Source organism: Dermochelys coriacea, chromosome 1 (genome assembly GCF_009764565.3).
Source record: "Dermochelys coriacea isolate rDerCor1 chromosome 1, rDerCor1.pri.v4, whole genome shotgun sequence".
NCBI lineage: Eukaryota > Metazoa > Chordata > Testudines > Dermochelyidae > Dermochelys > Dermochelys coriacea.
In genome coordinates, this window is record NC_050068.2 from 245,853,458 (window position 1) to 245,872,704 (window position 19,247).

Here is a 19,247-nt window from a genome sequence, read left to right on the forward strand (position 1 = left end):
GATTACACAACCTTCCTTAGAAATTCTCAGGCTACCCAGAGTGGCTCATGAACATGAGTGCCAACCTCAGGGAAGATTGTCAAGAAGCAGGGCTACAATCCCCAAATTGGTTGTATTTTCTATACTTAGATTTCACAAACCAAGTAACAAGTGTGAACTCCACAAGCACTATAATAGCCCTAACATGGTAAGACTAGATCAGTGGTTTTCAACCAGGGATACGTTTACCCCTGGGGTACGCAGAGGTCTTCCAGAGGGCACATCAACTCATCTAGATATTTGCCTAGTTTTACAACAAGCTACATAAAAAGGACTAGCGAAGTCAGCACAAAGTAAAATTTCATACAGACAATGATTGTTTGTACTGCTCTATATACTGTGCATTGAAATATAAGTACAATATTTATATTCCAGTTCATTTTATAATTATATGTTAAAAATAAGAAAGTAAGCAATTTTTCAGTAATAGTGAGCTGTGACACTTTTGTATTTTCATGTTTGATTTTATAACGCAAGTAGTTTTTAAGTGAGGTGAAACTTGGAGTATGCAAGACAAATCAGACACCTGAAAGGGGTACAGTAGTCTGGGAAGGTTGAGAGCCACTGGACTAGATGACCCTTGTGGTCCCTTCTAACTCTATGGTTCTATGATTCGATGTTAACATGGAGTCACAGACAGTCCCCTTGGGCACTCTGGTCTATCTTTCCATCCAGGCAAGCCTGCCTTTGTGATAGATGGTCCCATACACCAGAAAGCACAACAAAATTCAGGTTACTCTCAGTTCCAAAGGATCTGTCGCTTACCCCAGGTCAGTTGCACCTAGATCTCTCACCAAAGGCAAGCTTGTAGCTAATCCTGTAATAAAATAAAGATTTATTAACTAAGAAAAGAAATGAGTGTTATCTACCACAGCAATTCTCAAACTTTAGCAACCTGAGGACCCCCATTTTGATTTAAAAAATTTTGAGCACTCTCAAGCCCTCTCCCCGCTCAGCCCTTGCCCTGCCCCCTTCGCCAAGGCCCCGCCTGCTCTCATTCCATACCCTCTCTCTCCATCATTGGCTCTCCCCCACTCTCACTCACTTTCACCAGGCTGGGGCAGGCAGGAGGTTGGGATGGAGGAGGGGGTGTGGGCTCTGGGAGGGAGTTTGGGTGCAGAGGAGTGTGGGGGGTGGACTCTGGGAGGGTATCAGCATGCCTTCATGGATCACAACTGAGAATACCAAATTCAGGACAAACAGAAATACGGCAAATACATCCCAAAACTGGTGGTTATTCTCCCATAAGATATACTAAATCAGCAACACAAGTAAATTTCTATTTCACCACACTGACTAATAAGTCGGAAAAGCAGATTTTTTAGGCATTCCAGTCCTGGATTCAATACCCAGACACTAGACTTAAAGATGCATGGTTCTTTAAAACAAGTTTCATCAAACAAAGTGTTCTTCTGATCCCAAAGGACCAGCCACACACCCAGGTCAGTGTATCACTCGGATATTACCCAATAATCAAGCTGTTATTAATCCTTTAGTATCTAAAATCTAAAGGTTTATTTATAAAAAGAAAGAAAGGTAAGAGTTAAAATTGGTTAAAGGAATCAAATACATACACAAATTGCAAAGTCCTTGGTTCAGGCTTGTAGCAGTGATGGAATAAACTGCGGGCTTGTTAAGTCTCTGGTTGCTTCCAAATCATTGGAAGGGCTTCAGCCCCTTGGTTAGAATGCTCCCATTAGTATAAATTCATAGGCCATAGGTTTGAGTAGGAAAGAGGCAAAATTGAGATGTTTCCAGCATCTTTTATAGCTTCTGCCATGTGGAGGGAAATCCATTGTTTCAAACAAAGACATCAGGCCAGCTAGTGGAGAATTACAGGTAAAAGATGGAGTTTGGAGTCACATGAGCAAATCACATGTCCATGCATGATTTCGCTTAGTCATAGCAGGAAATTCTATTAAGAGTAAATATGCATCTTCCACTGTGAGCTAAGTGTTCTTCTGATGGGCCACTTAACTTGAATAGTCTCTTCAAGATGTGCAGGCTAAATACCTTGTGGGCGTTGCCACAGGAGCAAACATATTTGAAATCCAGGTATAAAGCCAATACTCATAACTTTAAATACAGTAATGGTAATGCATACAAATAATAGAATAATCATATTCAGCAAATCATAACCTTTCCATAGACACCTTACTTGACAACCTTTGTACAATATTTGTTGCAATTATATAACAGTGGTAGCAACAATAATCTACAGGGTTATATTTTAATCAGATAACTTCACAGAGGGGATGTGGGCTCTAGGCTCTGGGAGGAAGTTTGGGTACGGGCTCTGGGAGGGAGTTTGGGTATGGGAGTGTGCGGGGTGCAGGCTCTCGGAAGGAATTTGGGTGCAGGCTCCGGCCAGGCAGCGCTTACCTTGGGCAGCCCCAAAAGCAAACTGCATATCTGTCTGGCAGCGGTTCCTAGGCGGGGAGGCCAGGGGGTCTCCGTGCGCTGCCCCTGTAAGCAGACACCGCCTCTGCAGCTCCCATTGGCCGTAGTTCCTAGCCAATGGGAGCTAGGAAGTCAATGCTTGGGATGGGGACAGTGCACGGAGACCCCCCTCCTCCTCTTCCACCCCAGGGATGTGTCAGCTTCTTCCAGGACCGGTGCGAAGCCAGGACAGGTGGGAAGCCTGCCTTAGCCCCGCTGTGCCACCAGACTTTTAGCATGCAGGAGGCACTGGGAGGGAGCAGGAGGAGTTGATCAGCTGGGCCTGCAGACTTCCTGGGGTGTGTGGACCCCAGTTTGAGAAACACTGGTCTACAAGGTTAAAGCAGGTAAACATACATACACAAATGAGTTACTGTCTTTGGTTTCAAAATATAATAGTAGTTGCTGTGATGCGCAAGCTTAATATGTCCTTTAGGACAAACCCAAGCTAAGCAGCTGGGGGAATTCCTTGTTTATTAGAATTACTGCCCCCTCCAAATTCCAAGCAGCATAGTGATGACAATTTCTCCTTAACAGGGATTTTTATTCCCTTACCCCAGCATTCAAGCTGTGACGGGAGGATGGTTTGTGCATGTATCCACTTCCTGGGTGTGGGGAAGCAATCAATAAAGTCATTCATCCATTGGTGTTCCCCAATTTGTCTGGTGTCTATAGGCCTTGTTTTGTTGGGGAGGAAATGACACCTCTTGTGGTAAACTAGTGTTTAACACTTGGTAATTCTTCTCTCCTGACTGGGGGGTTTTCAGTTTCATAGCAAACACTTTCGTAGTACAAAGCAAACACTTCCATATTACCTTATAACAAGGGATACAGATATTAACAAGATTGAGATTGAGATTAATGCACGCATCAACTCACAAGCATTCCGCTAAATACATTCTTATAAATTTATCATCTATTGTAACAATGGTAACACACAGGTGAGTCAGACTGGTTTCCAGCTATGAATTTGTTAGTGTTCAGTGATGTCTAGGGGCCCAGCGTCACAGAAGCCTGTTCCGGAGCTTAACTGCCCTCATAGTTAAAAGGTGCCCAAAGGTTAAATTTTAGCCCCATTTACTTCAGTGGTGCCAAGTTTTCACCCAAAATGTTTTTTTCATGATAGATGCTCAGTAAATTACCTGCATTACAACTGTTGACTGTTTTTAACAACATAGATTGGGGCTCTTTTTGAATATGTCTATTGAATTTCTTTCTCTTTCTTTGAAACTATGTAGGTTACAAGATTGCCACACGTTTAGGAAATAAAAAAGACATGTGTATGTTTCTAGCCCTTCATATGGAGAAATCTCCAATGTGTGTTAACCCATCTGAAAAGGTATGCAATGAGAGAGATTTCAGAGTAGCAGTCGTGTTAGTCCGTATTTGCAAAAAGAAAAGGAGTACTTGTGGCACCTTAGAGACTAACCAATTTATTAAAGCATAAGCTTTCTTGAGCTACAGCTGTAGCTCACGAAAGCTTATGCTCTAATAAATGAGAGAGATGTCACTGCAAAGAGGTGTTTCTTTCCAATAAAAGGGGATGAACCCTTAAAATCACTGATAATATGAATTAATAGGTACCAACAGTAATCAATACCGTTTAGTTTTCAGTCGGCAAGCAGATGAACAGTTACATAAAGAGCTCAGTTCTCTAATTAGATAACAGCTGAGATGTGATCATTCACAGCCACTATATCATATCAATATACCATAATTCTTAACATACCTGATGGTAGATAGTACAGTGGTAGGAGATTTCTGGAAAAAGGCTAGTGTATACAAGTCTTCTGTTTTAGTTTTCCTATCTGTTAAATGGGGATCGTAATGCTTACTTGCCGGGGTGCTGGGGAGATTTGTTCATACCTGTATAGAGATTTTAAAATGTAGAACATTTTATGTATTAAATATTATTGTTATTGATCACTTTCCATCCTTCCTGTGCATAATAGGCCAGATTAACTAGTATGCTACTGTTCTTTAAGATAATTGTATAACATGTGAAACCCCCTAGGGTAGATTATTCCAGTTACTGCCTCCACAGAGAAGACTAGAATTTTACCTTTAAGAGTGAATTTGTTAGAGCTTAATTTATACACTAACTTCATAAGAAAGCTTTGTCAGATAATATTATCTATTATTTGAATCCAAAGCCACTCAGAAAGATTAGGTCTTTATTGTGCTGGGCACTGTATTGAACAGAAGAATGGCCTTACTGGGGCAGACCAAAGGTCCATCAAACCCAGTATCCTGTCCTCTGACAGTGGCCAATGGCAGGTGCCCCAAAGGGAATGATCAGACAGGTTATCATCAAGTGATCCATGCCCTGTCACCCACTCCCAGCTTCTGGCAAACAGAGGCTAGGGACACCATTCCTGCCCATCCTGGCTAATAGTCATTGATTAACCGATCTTCCATGAATCTATCTAGCTCCCTTATACATGGACATAGTTTCTCCTCCAAAAAGCTTGCAATCTAATCAGTAGCACTGATGTTTCTCTGCTTTACTGTATCCATCACAGCTAATGTAATCCTGACTAAAGATCCTGATAGAAATCATAGAATATAGAATATCAGGGTTGGAAATGATTTAGACCCCTCACAAAGTCACGGTTCCTTTTTCTTGCTCATAAATTTCATTTGAGGGTGTTTTAGAAAACTATGGGTTGATCTTGCTTGCTTGAAGTCACTTGGAGTTTCATCAGTGACTTCAAAGGGAGACTGATTGGGTCCATTCAGAAACAGCATACACATATAAAGATAGTGAATTAATAAGAATAATGAACAAGTAAATAAATATGCATAGGACTGATAAAGCAGAAAGACAAATTTAAGAGCCAAAGATTATTAGGACTGAAGAATCAATGTACTTAAATACAGTGTAGCCAAATCTGTAATACATTGAAGCTGCTTTTTAAAACATAGGTGTTTGTAAAATAAAATTTGCAGACAAATAGTAAGTCACAATGTTTTCTTTCAGTTCAATAAAACTGGGATTGTTGTGTGTGAGTCAGACAAAATACACAAAGTGGTAGCAATGAGCTGCTCCAGAGAAAACTTACATGCTGTGCAACATGTCATGCTGAACGTTCCCTGTTCTTTGAGTAACTGCACTGTGTATTTGTCCAGGAAACCCTGCTCCACCTGTACTACATTTCTCATTCAAGGTAAATAATAAACTGACCAACCCTTGAAGTCAATGGGAGGTTTTTTCTTTTTCTTTTCTTTTTCTTTTTTCTTTTTTGGGTAAGGAGGTCAGAAATAAGCCCATACTGAATATCAGGTTTGAAAAAATCATGTTATCTTATGGAGCTCAGTCCTGCAAATCCTGACTCTCACAAGTAGTCCTTTATTCATGTAAGTAGTCCCTTTGAAATCAGTGAAACTACTTGCTTGGGAAGGATATGCAGGTGAGGGTCATAAATTGTAGTTCTCATGTCATGTAGTGTGAGTTTGTGTCAGGATCCACTTATGAAGCAGGTCCAAAAATATATAACTCTCAGTTTTTGGCTCCCCTGTCCCGAAGGGCCACATGCTACAGCTCAAGTTGGTGGTGCAAAGCTTGCTTTTATGCCCTCCCACTATTGGGCTAGCTGGGCACCAGGCCAGCCCCTAGCAAAAGTTAGAATAGCTGGGTGTAAGGCTAACCTGGCCCTGGCTCCTTTTCTCAGCCATGCTCTCTCTACTGGCCTCAGGCATGACGGATGTGATAGTACCCGTTACAGTGATCTTACAGTGATTCTACAGCATCCAAGGAGCCCTCTGTACTCGGGTGGGGATATTCTCTGTGGACAGCTACATTAGTTTTTTTACATTAGAATGCACCAACAGTGTTGCACACACTGGCTGCACTGCAATAGAGAATTAGGCCCATCATTGTTATCAAGAAATGTAGGCATTAATGATCCTTCTGGTTGAATTATACTGTAAATCAGTCTAAATTTTCATCTTTAGGATCAGTTTCTTCAGTCTATTACTGGCCATTGTCTCCAGAAATGAAAGGGGAAGATTCAGCAGTTCAGGAAGATCTCAAGCAAGTTGACCAAATGTTTCTCAGAAGTAATATAAGTAGCAGTGTTTTTCTACCAATCGCGGACTCTGACACTGTATTTAAGATTTCATCTAGAATCAAAATATACAAGTGCACAGAATGCAGTTCCCATTATGCTGAGGCTGTCCCTAAAGACATGGAAAAAAATAGTTCATTGCTTAATATGCAAGGCCATATAAGGATATGTGCAGAGCAGACGAAGAATGCATTGTGTTGCCTTGATTGTTTACTGCACTGTCCCCATGGAGAATTTGAAAAAAAAGAAAAGATTGAAGTGGAAAAAATGCACACACATGCATTGCAGCTTTGTTATCTTTTAGCAGCAAGATCTGGTAAGTATACTGAAAATATAGAAAAAATAGCAAACAAATATGAAAACGAGGTATTTTTTCCTAATAAATTTAGCTAGAGCTAAGCGAAATATTTCATAACTCATGCTGATAACAAAGGAATGGGCATGCTTTCCTCACCCAGGATCTAAATAAATAATTTTTCATTTAAATAAGTAGATATGTTTATTGAAATCGTATCCAGTACTACATTTGAGTCAAAATAGATTTAAACTCAAATCAGTGCAAGCAGTGATGAGCTGCCAAAATCTTAACAACTGGTTCCCTCCTCACCCCATGAGGGGGTTGTTGCCCACCCCCAGAACCCCTGCCCCATCCACCCCCTTCCCCTGTCCCCTGACTGCCCCCAGAACCAGGCAGGAGGGTCTTGTGGGCCATCGTAGTGGGTGTCCACCCCACCCCTAAGAGCCAGAGGGACCTGCTGTGGGGGCGAGATAGGGAGTCCTGGTGGTGCTTACCTGGGGCAGCTCCCAGGAAGCATCTAGCAGGTCCCTCTGGCTCTTAGGGACGGGGGAACGTAGCTAGGGGGGAGAAGGGGGAGCGGTTGTTCCCCACATTGATCACATCAAAAGGAGCACCCATGGGGAAAATTTGGTGGGTGCAGAGCACCTACTGGCGGCTCCCCGCCCCACGCCTGGTCCCAGCTCACCTCACCTCCGTGCCGCCTCCGCCCCTGAACGCACTGCCCCGCTCTGCTTCTCTGCGCCCCCCTGCTTCCTGCGAATCAGCTGTTTGGCGAGAAGCCTGGGAGGGCGGAGAAGCAGGCAATGGCTTTACGCTCAGGCCAAGGGTGGTGGAGGTGAGCTGGGGCAGGGAGCAGTTCCCCTACGCGCCCCCCCCCCCCCGGTTACCTGCTGCAGTGCGGGCAGCCCTCCTTGCCGTCACTGTCTCAGCTCACCTCCTCTCCACCTCCCTGGGCCTGAGCGTGAAGCTGCCACCTTTTTCTCAGCCCGCCCTGGCTTTCCACATGAACAGCTGATTCACAGGAAGCCTGTGGGGGGCAGAGAAGCAGAGCAGGGCGGCGTGTTCAGGGGAGGAGGAGGAGGGGGAGGCGGAGGTGGGCTGGGGGTGGGGCAGGGAGCTGCCAGTGGGTGCTCTGCACCCACCAAATTTTCCCTTTGGGTGCTCCAACCCAGGAGCACCCATGGAGTCGGCGCCTAAGGCGCCACTTTTGGCCGGTTGTTAAATTTAGAAGCCCTTTTAGAACCGGTTGTCCCTCATGGAACAACCGGTTCTAAAAGGGCTTCTAAATTTAACAACCGGTCTAGCGAACGGGCTCCAGCTCACCACTGAGTGCAAGTGAAATTGCAGCAATTTATTTTGAATCACACTATCGTATTTCAAACCCGAAAAGCTTTGTTTAAAAACAATGAAGATTACTAAGTGACAACCATGTCCTTATCTAATATCATTTATAAAACCTAAGCAATTAAAATCAAGGAAATGGTAGTAAATCTTATAATGTCCACCTAATAAACATAAACAAAAGTTTTTTTTATCAAGTACAAAGAAGTGCATATTTTATCACAACACAGCATCCATAATTCTGACTCTCTGGATTGTATGTATGTATGAATATATTTAGATATTTTTTATTTTCATGATTTTGGCCTCTGACATTTTCTTGTGATAATGTCAAACAAAAATGACAGTTAATCTATTTATCCACAGACACATTTTTTGGTAAAGTACTTATAATTGCTCATTCTTCTTTTGCATTTGTAGTTTACCAGGAAAAGTGTATAAAATTGTTTGTTTATGGTAAAGCTATGTATGTAAGTGGCCTTGCATTTGGAGTTCATCACCATACCCAATTAATGTGTACATAAAACATTTTATGTTCCATTTTCAGGGTTTTGTATTGTGTTTATATTTTGAGATTACTAATCAAGGAAAAACTTTACATTGGGTTGTGGTGTTGTGATGAAATATGCTTTTCTTTGTATCTGATTATAATGATACCTTTCCATAATAACAGTGTATATGTTGTTATCTAGATAATGTATTAATATAGGGTATGCTCTGTAAGGGTACTTGTGGTAGTTTAGACAGATCAATCTACTTATACATTCTGTTTCAATATTCTAAAGCATGACACCTTAAACTACAATATAATATTTAAAATCTAACCACTAAAGTGATATAAACTGTTCTTTTTCTTCTAAAAGATGATCCAGATCGAGGTGTGGGTTGCATATTATACAGTCAGAATGGATATTTTGTAAGTATGGCAAATGCTCCATGCACTTCTTTAATGTTCACTCTCTCCAGTGCATTAACTAATGAGTATACTAGGACTGGTACTTCCAGCTTTTGCCACTGTTAGCTGGCTGGTCATTGCTATATTAATGTATCTACCTTACAACTAGATAATGCCTTCAGTATTTAGTCCTTAGTTAAGTGTATAAGGCACAATACCCCATAGAAACACAGGACTTTTTGGCTGCACTTTCAACCACTTCTGTAACACAGTGATAATGCATACCCTATTATTGGGCCTCGAAGATGAGATTTTAATCTAATCTTAGTTACACTAGACTTTATTTTACATCAAGATAACTGAATCAGAATCTGGCCTTGAACCTTTCTCACCTCTTTGAAAACCGAAAAATACTTATTAAAACACCTAAAGTTTCTAGAACACCACGTACAGTTCATTTAAAGAAACACACCTTCTTTTTGTGAAATTGCAGCTAACAATTCCTGGCACCTCCTTCCTCTGATATTCTGGATTTCACTTACAGCCTCCTTTCCCTCAGAAGGCTAGCTCCTAATCACTTAACTATAAACACAGTAACAATAATGATAGCACTTTATCATTGAAATCCAGACAAGTGATTCACCATGGCCCAGCAAAGAAGCTGGCCCTAACTATATTATTAAGGTAGGGAGGGAAATATATTATGATGGTGGAGGAATTTTGAGGTCACTGGATGCAGGAAAAAAGTATGTGTAGTAGCTAGTGGTTTTGAATGGGATAGTGAAGGTGAGAAGGTTATTTGCTGGTGCAGTTGAGTTATTTTAGTCTGATAAATTGGAAAAATTGCCTCAACTTTGGGAAGCAGTATATTAAAATATACAAAATAATGTATATTACATTAATTATAGGGCTTCAGACTGTTGTGTATATATGTAAGAAATAATTGGTCTTGATACTAGACAGTGACTGAGTATTTGAGTAGAAAAATATTTGAGATGTAAAAGTGATGTAACTTGTATATTACAACTTTTCTCAAACATGGCAATTGTGTGTGTCTAAAAAAAAGACAATTTCATGTATTTGTATTTATCTTTATTTAAACTACAGTGATACGTGTCTTATTTTTTTTAGTTATTCTTGTTATCTTACAGCTCTATTAGGGTCTACTAATTTTTTTTCTTAGTTTGGGGCAGGTTATAATGGATATCCTATTGGTGCAATATTTGCAAACCTGCCTTGTGCAGGTAGAAACATCAAAAAAGAGTCGGGAACAGCAAAAGGACCAGTCCTTATCCATGCTGAAGCAAATGCTCTACTATTCAGGTTATTATTATTATTTATTATATATTATTATTTTATTATTATTATTTGTTTAAAAGTAATTCAGTGGTTTTACATAAATTCCTTATGATACTATATATCAATGCAGTTGTAATATCCATGTGATTAATTGTGGAGCCGTGATATAAATTGCATTCAGCATGCACCTTTGATCACCTCACCTGGTGTCTGCCCAGTAATTTATCTCCCCCTAGGACTACTAATATTCTACACCTCTGGCACAGTAATATGCTGTCAAAATTTTAACAAAGGCTTTTTCACAAATTTTTCACCATAACACCTCACTGTTCCACTCTTCAGGAATAGTTACCCAACATGCCAACCTCCTCCACACAACATGAAGCTCCAAACACCCTTTGAAAGATTTACCTGGCAGCATCAGCTGATCCTTAGAACAGCAACAGTAGTGGGAGGTGGGTTGACTTGAGGATTCTGGTGGAAATAGTAGTGGCTGGTGAATTATTTACATCTGTATGTGTGGGGAGCTGATGCGGGCAGCACTGGTACTATCGACTTTGTTGATAGCAGAGACTGGCCATTTTGGGATGAAAATGCTATGCTTCCATTGCTTAGCAACAAGCAAATGGCACTATTCGCTGTGCAGGCACTTAACTGTGGTACTGGAGAAGAAGGAGAGAAGATGCTTTGGCTGGCATTGCTGCTGCCTTAGCAATAGGCAAGCAGCTGTGTTCGAAGCAGATTAAGACTATCTGAGGTTCAGATACACTAGAATTACAGAACTCTCCTGCCCTTCAAAACAGACACTTCTTCTTTGAGTAGTGTCCTTGTGGGTGTTCCACTTCAGGTGTGCATGTGCCACTCCTGATCTTGATAGGTAATTTTCCATTAGAAGTGTCCATTCAGCCCATGCGTACACTCTATACAACCTTGTGCTATGCTGCAAAGGTATATAGGGGCTGCGCGGGTGAACCACCCTCAGTTCCTTCTCTATCACCTTGGCTTGAGAAGGAGCTCTAGCGTGTCTGTCTCAAGTGTGCCTCAGCGTGTTTTGTAGTTGTTATTTAGTTAGTTTAGTGTTTCTAATTAGTATTAGTTGTTGCTAGTATAGAAGTAGTTAGTTGTGAGAGGTTTCACTTTTTCCTCTCCTCCTTTTTCTCTCCCACTTTTCCTGGGGAGCTTATTTGGCCTGACTGGGTAAGCTTGGCTCCCCATGTTTCAAACTCTGCCTCTCTCATCGGAAGGCTATCGAGATCTGCGACAGCCACTCTACATGTATCTGTTGCTTAGGAGATTCCAACACTATACATATAAAATCGTAGGACTGGAAGGGAACCTCAAGAGGTCATCTAGTCCAATCCCCTGCATTCATGGCAGGACTAAGTATTATCTAGACCATCCCTGACAGATGTTTGTGTAACCTGCTTTTAAACATCTCCCATGATGGAGATTCCACAACCTCCCTAGGCAATTTATTCCAATCCTTAACCACCCTGACAGTTAGGAAGTTTTTCCTCATGTCCAACCTAAACTGCTCTTACTGCAATTTAAACCCATTTCTTCTGGTCCTATCCTCAGAGGTTAAGGAGAATAATTTTTCTCCCTCCTTCTTGTAATAGCCTTTTATATACTTGAAAACTGTTATGTCCCCTCTCAGTCTTCTCTTCTCCAGTCTGTACAAACCCAATTTTTTCAATCTTCCTTCATGTTTTCTAGACCTTTAATCCTTTTTGTTGCTTTTCTCTGGACTTTCTCCAATTTGTCCTCATCTTTTCTGAAATGTGGCGCCCAGAACTGACATCTCCCAAAAGTGTAACTTTTGCCTGGTTCTTAAATCTAGAGCTTTGAAGAATCAGGAGACCAAACTGAAGCTGCTGCTGATGGAGCACTCCCTGTGATCTGCTTCCAAGTTAGGTCAAGATACTCCTGTCCCACACATTTATCTCCAGACAGATCCAGTACCCCTTTGACTTCGGCTAAGGTCTTGTCTAAGAAGGGGCGGAGCTCAGAGGACTCAAGGAATGCTCTGAATAAGAGGCACTCAGTCTCTCATCACAAGGAGCAGCTCTCAAGAAGTCCCAATCTCCTGCCAGCTTTACAGTGTCAGAGGCTTTAACCTCTCGACTCGGTCCCATGGAGGCTAAAGACTACTTCTGGTACCAGATTGTGGAACACTTCGGAGAAACATGGCACTGGCAGGACCCCGGTACCATCCGCCTCCAGATTTGGACCATCTATTTCAGACTTACCAATGGTGCCTTTCCACATTGGTACTGACAACATCAAAGCACATACCTTCAGCCCCGACACCTGTGGGTTCCAAACCAATGATACTGTCCTAGTCAACTGCTGTATCATTGCTAACCCACTCAGTACCACAGGAATGCCATTACTCCAGGGACTTGCAAGTATTTGGTGAGTCGGAGTCTCCATTGCTTATGGGTACCGAACAACTCTCAGTACTGAGACCCCAATCTCCACATTACTGGTGCTTCCTGGTACTGTAGGATTCTCCACCCTTTTCTACTGGGCCCCCCCTTTGGAGGACAATGAGGAGGATGAAAGAGACGTTCAATCAGTTGCCTCCTTATCAGAATGGGGTTCCATTTCACATCACTAAAGAAACCCATGCTTTGATGTTAGGGATAGTGGGCTCAGTCTTGGGTATCACCTGCTCTCCAGCATGGGCCTCCCCAGTGGCCAAACTGGGATCCTTGAGCAGCACATTAGCTGCAATTTGCCAGATCTCCAGCTCCACTGCACCAGGAAATTAGGGTCACATAGTCTCCGGCACCAAACTCCCAATGTTAGGAGACCTTTGAGGAACAGGAAGTTAGGGCAGACAGAGGTTCCTTAAGTCTCTATTTTGTCTGCAACTCCGGAGGAGGCAGTAATGCCTGCACACCATCAATAGCCAATGATTTTTGTCAATTCCAAGACCTTGTGAAGGGGGTGGCAGACACCCTCCAGACATCTCTTGAGGTTAAAGGCTCACATTACAAGCTCCTGGACATTTTGCAGTCAGTGACACCCACTTGGGTTGCGCTACCCATTAATGAAGTGCTCATGCATCCAGCAAAGACTGTGTAGCAAACTCCTGCCACCAAATCATCAACTTGTAAATGGGTGGATAAGAAATATTATCTTCCCTCTCAGGGACTCAGAATTTTAGTTTTCCTATCCCAACCCTATTTCCTGATGGTGGATGCTGTAAATGAGCAAAGTAGACAGCATTATTCCAGATCTGCTTCTCATAACAAGGGCCATAAAAGGTTAAACCTTTTTGGATGGAAGGCCTAATGATCCGCAATCCTCCAATTTTGGTTCACTAATTATCAGGTGATCATAGCCAACTACGACTACACGAATTACAAGTTCACATCCTTTATTAAACATCTTCCACAGGAGCATAGAGAACATTTCCAGGCCATCATTGAGGAGTGTCAGTTATTACCCAGAACCTCTCTCCAAGCATCCTTGGATGCCACAGACACTGCTGCTAGATCCATTTCCATAGGAGTTGTCATGCACAGGGCGTCATGGCTCCAGTTGTCAGGATTCCTGAGAGAGGCTCAGAATATAGTTGAGAACATCCCATTTGATGGTCAGAAACTTTTCTCAGGAACTACAGATGAGTCCTTGCACATGCTGAAGGACTCCAGGCCCATGCTGAGATCTCTGGGTATATACACCCCTCCAAACAAGAGGAGATTTAGCAGGTCTCAAACTGCCCAGAGATTGTGCCAGCTCAGTTCTCTGGTTTTCACATAACTACCGAACCTGCAAGAAAAAGACAGATTTCAGCGGGAAAAGAGCTTCCCACCCTCCTTCAGCTAGCACTCAGTCATCATTGAAACAGCAATTTTGACAGTTCAGTTGACGGCTCAACTCCTCCCTTAGCTCTAGTTTGCAAGCTGCAACCTTTTGCCCACCTTCCCACTTTTGGAGACTTTTTTCCCATTCCCATTAGGCTTGGCAGCATATTACAACAAACAAGTGGATCAGAGAGGTTATAACATCGGGCTACACCATCCGCTATAGGTCTCACCCACCCCCCCTTCCCTATCCCTCTTCAGGGACTCCTCTCACAAGAGTATACTCAGTGAAGAAGTACACTCCTTCTTTTGATTAGGAGCAATAGAATCAGTCCCATCCCCTCACAGGGGGAAAGAGTTTTACTCAAAGTATATGTCGTGCCAAAGAAGGATGGAAGGTGGAGAGCGACCTTAGATCTAAGACAACTGAACAAATTTGTAAAATCTCAAAAGTTCCAGATGGTGACTCTGGCATCTATAATCCCTTCTCTAGAGGCAGGAGATTAGTTTTCAGCCCTCAACCTCAGGAGGCCTATTTTCATATAGCAATACATCCCACACACAGGATATATCTGTGCTGCACCAGGATCCTTTTCAATACAGAGTACTTCCCTTTTGCCTCTCTTTGGCCCCATGGGTGTTCTCAGAGGTTTTAGTGGTAGTGGCTGCTTACCTTCAGCGAGAAGCAACTTTAGTCTTCTTGAATTTTCTTGTAGCTTGACAACTGGCTGCTCAAGGGCTAATCTTACAAAGCAATACTAACTTCCACCCAAACAGCTCTCTCCCTCTTCCAGGAGTTGGGTCTCCAGCTATACCTAAAGAAGTCCAAGTTAGTCCCTGCACAGAGAATACAATTCATAGGGGGCATATTGGGATTCGTTGGCAACCAGGGCCTCCCTTTTCACAGACAGATTCATAACTTTGTCGAATCTGGTTGGGACAATTTAAGGACGTCCCCATACTACCGTAAGGAACTGTTAGGAGCTCCTGAGTCATATGGCAACTTGCACCTTTATGATCAAGCATGCAAGAATATGGGCATGTCTAAACTAGAAACATAAGTTGACCTATGTTAAGTTGACTTACAACCACCACAGTAATTACTGCAGTGGAGCATGTCCACACTACCCTCCTTGGGTTGGTGGTGTGTGTGCTCACCAGGACCACTTTCACTGACCTAAGAGGGGCAGTTTGGGGAGATGAGAACCAAGTGTCTCAGCTCAACTGGCAGCTCCCTGCCAGGAGCTCCTGATGGGTTGCCTTCTCTCGCCTCCCTGTTCCCCGCTGGGAGTGAGGGAAGCCGCCCAGAGCTTCTCATCTCCCCGTTCCCTACTGGGAGGGGGTGGGAAGCTGCCCAGGGGTTCTTACCTCCCCATTCCCTGCCAGGAGCAAGGGGGAAGCTACCTGGAGTTTCTTGTCCCCAGGGAGCAGGGTCCAGCTGCCTCAGCTTCTCCCCCTGTCCGCTCCCTGCTGGGAGCTGGGCAGCCTTGTCAATTTCTCAGAGCCACGAAATTGATAAGACAGCCAATGTTCCAAGCTGGGAGTGGGGTCTAGTTGCCCAGCTCTCCAGGAGAGCAGAGGGCAGCTGGGCTCTAGCTGCTCAGCTTTCTTGTCAATTTCACGGCTCCTGCCATCTACACAGACACTGTGTTGTCCTAACAACAACGACATAACCGCACCTCTCTTGGAGGTGGAGTTATTATGTCAGTGTAGTAGGGCACTTAGGGTTTGTCTACACTACCCGCTGGATTGGCGGGCAGCAATCAATACAGCGGGGGTCGATTTATCGTGTCTAGACGCAATAAATAGACTGCTAAGCACTCTCTCGTCAACTCCAGGACTCCACCAGAACGAGAAGCTCAAGCGGAGTCAATGGGAGAGCGTCAGCTGTCAACTTACCGCAGTGAAGACATCACGGTAAGTAGATCTAAGTACGTCGACTTCGGCTACGCAATTCACGTAGCGGAAGTTGGTATCTTAGATCAACCTATATGGTAGTGTAGACAAGCCCTTACATTGGTGGGAGCAAGGCTGAAGTGTATACACTGACATAATTAGATTGACATTAGCTGCCTTACGTCAACCTAACTGTGTAGTGTAGACCAGGCCTATGTCTTTGCTGCTATCAAGGGCTGGTTCAGGGGGACCTATTATTCTGCCAGTAATAGCTTGGACAAACTGGTTACAGTTCTTTTCAAGGTGAAGAACTTGCTGGATTACTGGAAAGATCACGCAGTGTCTGCACGGGCATCCCAGCTCCAACAATAACTGTGAGAATGGATGCCTCACTATTAGGGTGAGGAGCGCACCGTAACATACTCACAACTCAAGGCACCTGATCACCTCAGGAAACTGGTCTCCATATCAACTTGTTGGAACTCAGGGCAGTCAGAATTGCCTGCCTTCAATGCCTACCCCTCATCAAAGGCAAATCAAAGAGTATCGTGATGGACTATGTAGCTTATATGTTCTATATCAACAAATAGAGCTGAAAGATTCCCCCTCCCCGTGCGTTGAAGCTATAAAGTTATGGAACTGGTGTATAACCCATCAGATTCAGATCTCAGCTGTTTACCTTCCTGGAGTCCAGAATATCACAGTCAATATGCTCAGCAGATGCTTCTCCCGGAAATACAAATGGGAGTTGGACTCTCAGACCCTTCATGGGATATTCTAGAGGTGGGGACTTCCACAGGTGAACCTATTGGCCACATACAGCAACAGGAAGTTCCCCTCTCTTTGGGAGATGCCTTTCTCCTTCTTTGGACAAACGGCCTGTTCTTCGCGTTCCTTCCAACACTGCTAATTCTAAAAGTGAGGAGGAAGATCAGGCAGGACAAAACCATAGTTATCTTCGTAGTACTGACCTGGCTCAGGCAAGTTTGGTATCCTTATCTGCTTCACCTGTATGTCCAACCACCGTTCAGTCTTTCAACTGTGCCTCATCTCCTCTCCCAGGAAGCGGGTCATGTGCTTCACCATAACCTAGGGGTCCTCCATCTCCAACCCTGGCTCCTAGATGGCTCATGGGATTAGAATCCATCTGTTCAATAGGAGTACAACAAGTATTATTAAACAGTAGAAGGGCGTCAACTTGAATTATTTATCATCAGAAATGGAAGAGCTTCAATCACTGGTGTCACCTGCACTGCCTTGCGTCTGAATCTTCTCTGCTTTCAGCCATCTTGAATTATCTGCTCGACTTAAAAAAATCTGATTTATCAGTTAGTTCCATTAAGATTCTCCTTGCTGCAATATCAGCTTTTCATTCCTCACTAGAGGGGTATTCTGTTTTTGCACATCCTCTGTCCTTAAGATTTATTAAGGGTCTGGGGAATCTATATTCTGACTTGGGATCTCAACCTGGTACTTAGTTACCTTTTGAGACCTCCATTTGAACCTATGGCAACCTGCTCCTTGCTTCACTTATCTATGAAGATGGCCTTTCTAGTAGCTATCATGTCAGCTGGAGAAATTGGAGCCTTGACCCATTTACAATATATTTCAAGGATAAGGTCTCCCTGCAACCACACCCAAAGGTTTTACCTAAGGTGCTGTTGGATTTTCATCTTAATCAGTCTATTAATCTACTGGTATTTTTCCCTAAACCACACAAATCTCAGTGAGAGACTTCCCTTTGTATGTTAGACAGGCATATGTTAGACAGGCGTTGACCTTTTATCTGGATGGACCATGCAGTTTTGGAATCACTGAGACACTTTGTCTCCATTGTGGAAGGATCAAAAGAACCTATGATCTCTTCACAGACACTGTTGAGATGGATCTCTGGGGGTATTACTGCTTATTATGGTGCAGCTGGTGTTTTGCCTCCTCAAAGGATTACAGCATACTCTACCAGATCACAAGCAATTTCCACAGTGTGACTCAAAAACATCCAAATGCCTCAGATGTGCAGAGCTGCTATATGGTTTTCAGTGCACACCTTTTCTAAACACTACGCCTTGTTCCACACCATCAGATCTGATGCAGAACTTGGTTCTGCTGTGTTGTCTTCAGTGTTGGACTTGATTCTGAAGCTTCCTGTGAAAATACTGCTCAGGAGTCACCTGAAATGGAGGACCCATAGGGACACTACTTGAAGAAGAAAAGGCTACTCACTTTGTGCAGTAACTGTGGTTCTTCAAGCTGTGTGTCCCTATGGGTGCTCCACTACCTGCCCTCCTTCCCCTCTGATTTAGACTGTTCTTGTTGCATGTTGGGGTAGAGAAGGAACTGAGGGCAGTTCACCCATGCAGCCCTCTTTACCCTCTGAGCGCAGCACGAGGTTGTATAGAGTGCTTGCACGGTCTGAGCAGACACTGTTTACAGAAAGTCTTCGATCAAGGGCTTGAAAGGTGCATATGTGCCTGAAGTGGAGCACCCATAGGGACACTCATCTTGAAGAGCCAAAGTTACTGCACAAGGTGAGTAAATCTTTCTTCTAGCTAGTACCCCTGAGTCCAGCAGACTGCACTTTCCTCTCCAACCTACAGCATTCCCTGGCCAGGTTGAAAATATTCACTGTCATTTAATTTTCACATTCCTTTAAAATATGCAAAAATTAAATAACAGTATTCCCAGTACTGCAGTATGAGCCTGATTGCGAACTCGCACCTGTTTTACACTGAAGATGAAGTGAACTGTAGCTGTAGCTCACGAAAGCTTATGCTCAAATAAATTTGTTAGTCTCTAAGGTGCCACAAGTACTTCTTTTCTTTTTGCGAACACAGACTAACACTGCTGCTACTCTGAAACACTGAAGCTTGTAATTACCATTAATAATTCTTATCATATAACTGTTAAAAATTATTTTGAGGCGTTAATTAATTAATCCATAACATTTCTGTGAAGTAGGCAGATGATATCCTCATTTTACAGATGGGGAAACCAGTACAGATAGAGTTTGTGACTTACCCAAGACTACAAAGGGAAGCAGTGTTAGTACCAGGACTAAAATCCAAATTTCCTGGCTTCCCTTCCACTAGACTACATTGGTCCAACTCCATTTTCAGTGAAGTTGCTTTTGATTCACAGCTGAGAGCACACTGAGAGTA

At 43.1% G+C, this 19,247-nt stretch overlaps 1 protein-coding gene across 10 annotated transcripts in view; it reads left to right on the plus strand.

The window, feature by feature from the left end:
* LOC119848137 overlaps nucleotides 1-19,247 on the plus strand; it is an 89,259-nt gene that overhangs the window by 5,868 nt on the left and 64,144 nt on the right. For 7 of the 10 annotated variants that reach the window (XM_043518437.1, XM_043518441.1, XM_043518391.1 and 4 more), the window contains exons 3-7: nucleotides 3,717-3,817; nucleotides 5,459-5,645; nucleotides 6,433-6,861; nucleotides 9,048-9,100; nucleotides 10,263-10,402. In XM_043518437.1, the coding sequence (XP_043374372.1) occupies nucleotides 3,717-3,817; nucleotides 5,459-5,645; nucleotides 6,433-6,861; nucleotides 9,048-9,100; nucleotides 10,263-10,402 (910 nt within the window). Of the gene's footprint in view, nucleotides 1-3,038; nucleotides 3,191-3,716; nucleotides 3,818-5,458; nucleotides 5,646-6,432; nucleotides 6,862-9,047; nucleotides 9,101-10,262; nucleotides 10,403-19,247 lie in introns of all 10 variants that reach the window. The other 3 variants (XM_043518426.1, XM_043518417.1, XM_043518434.1) reach the window with 1 other exon arrangement.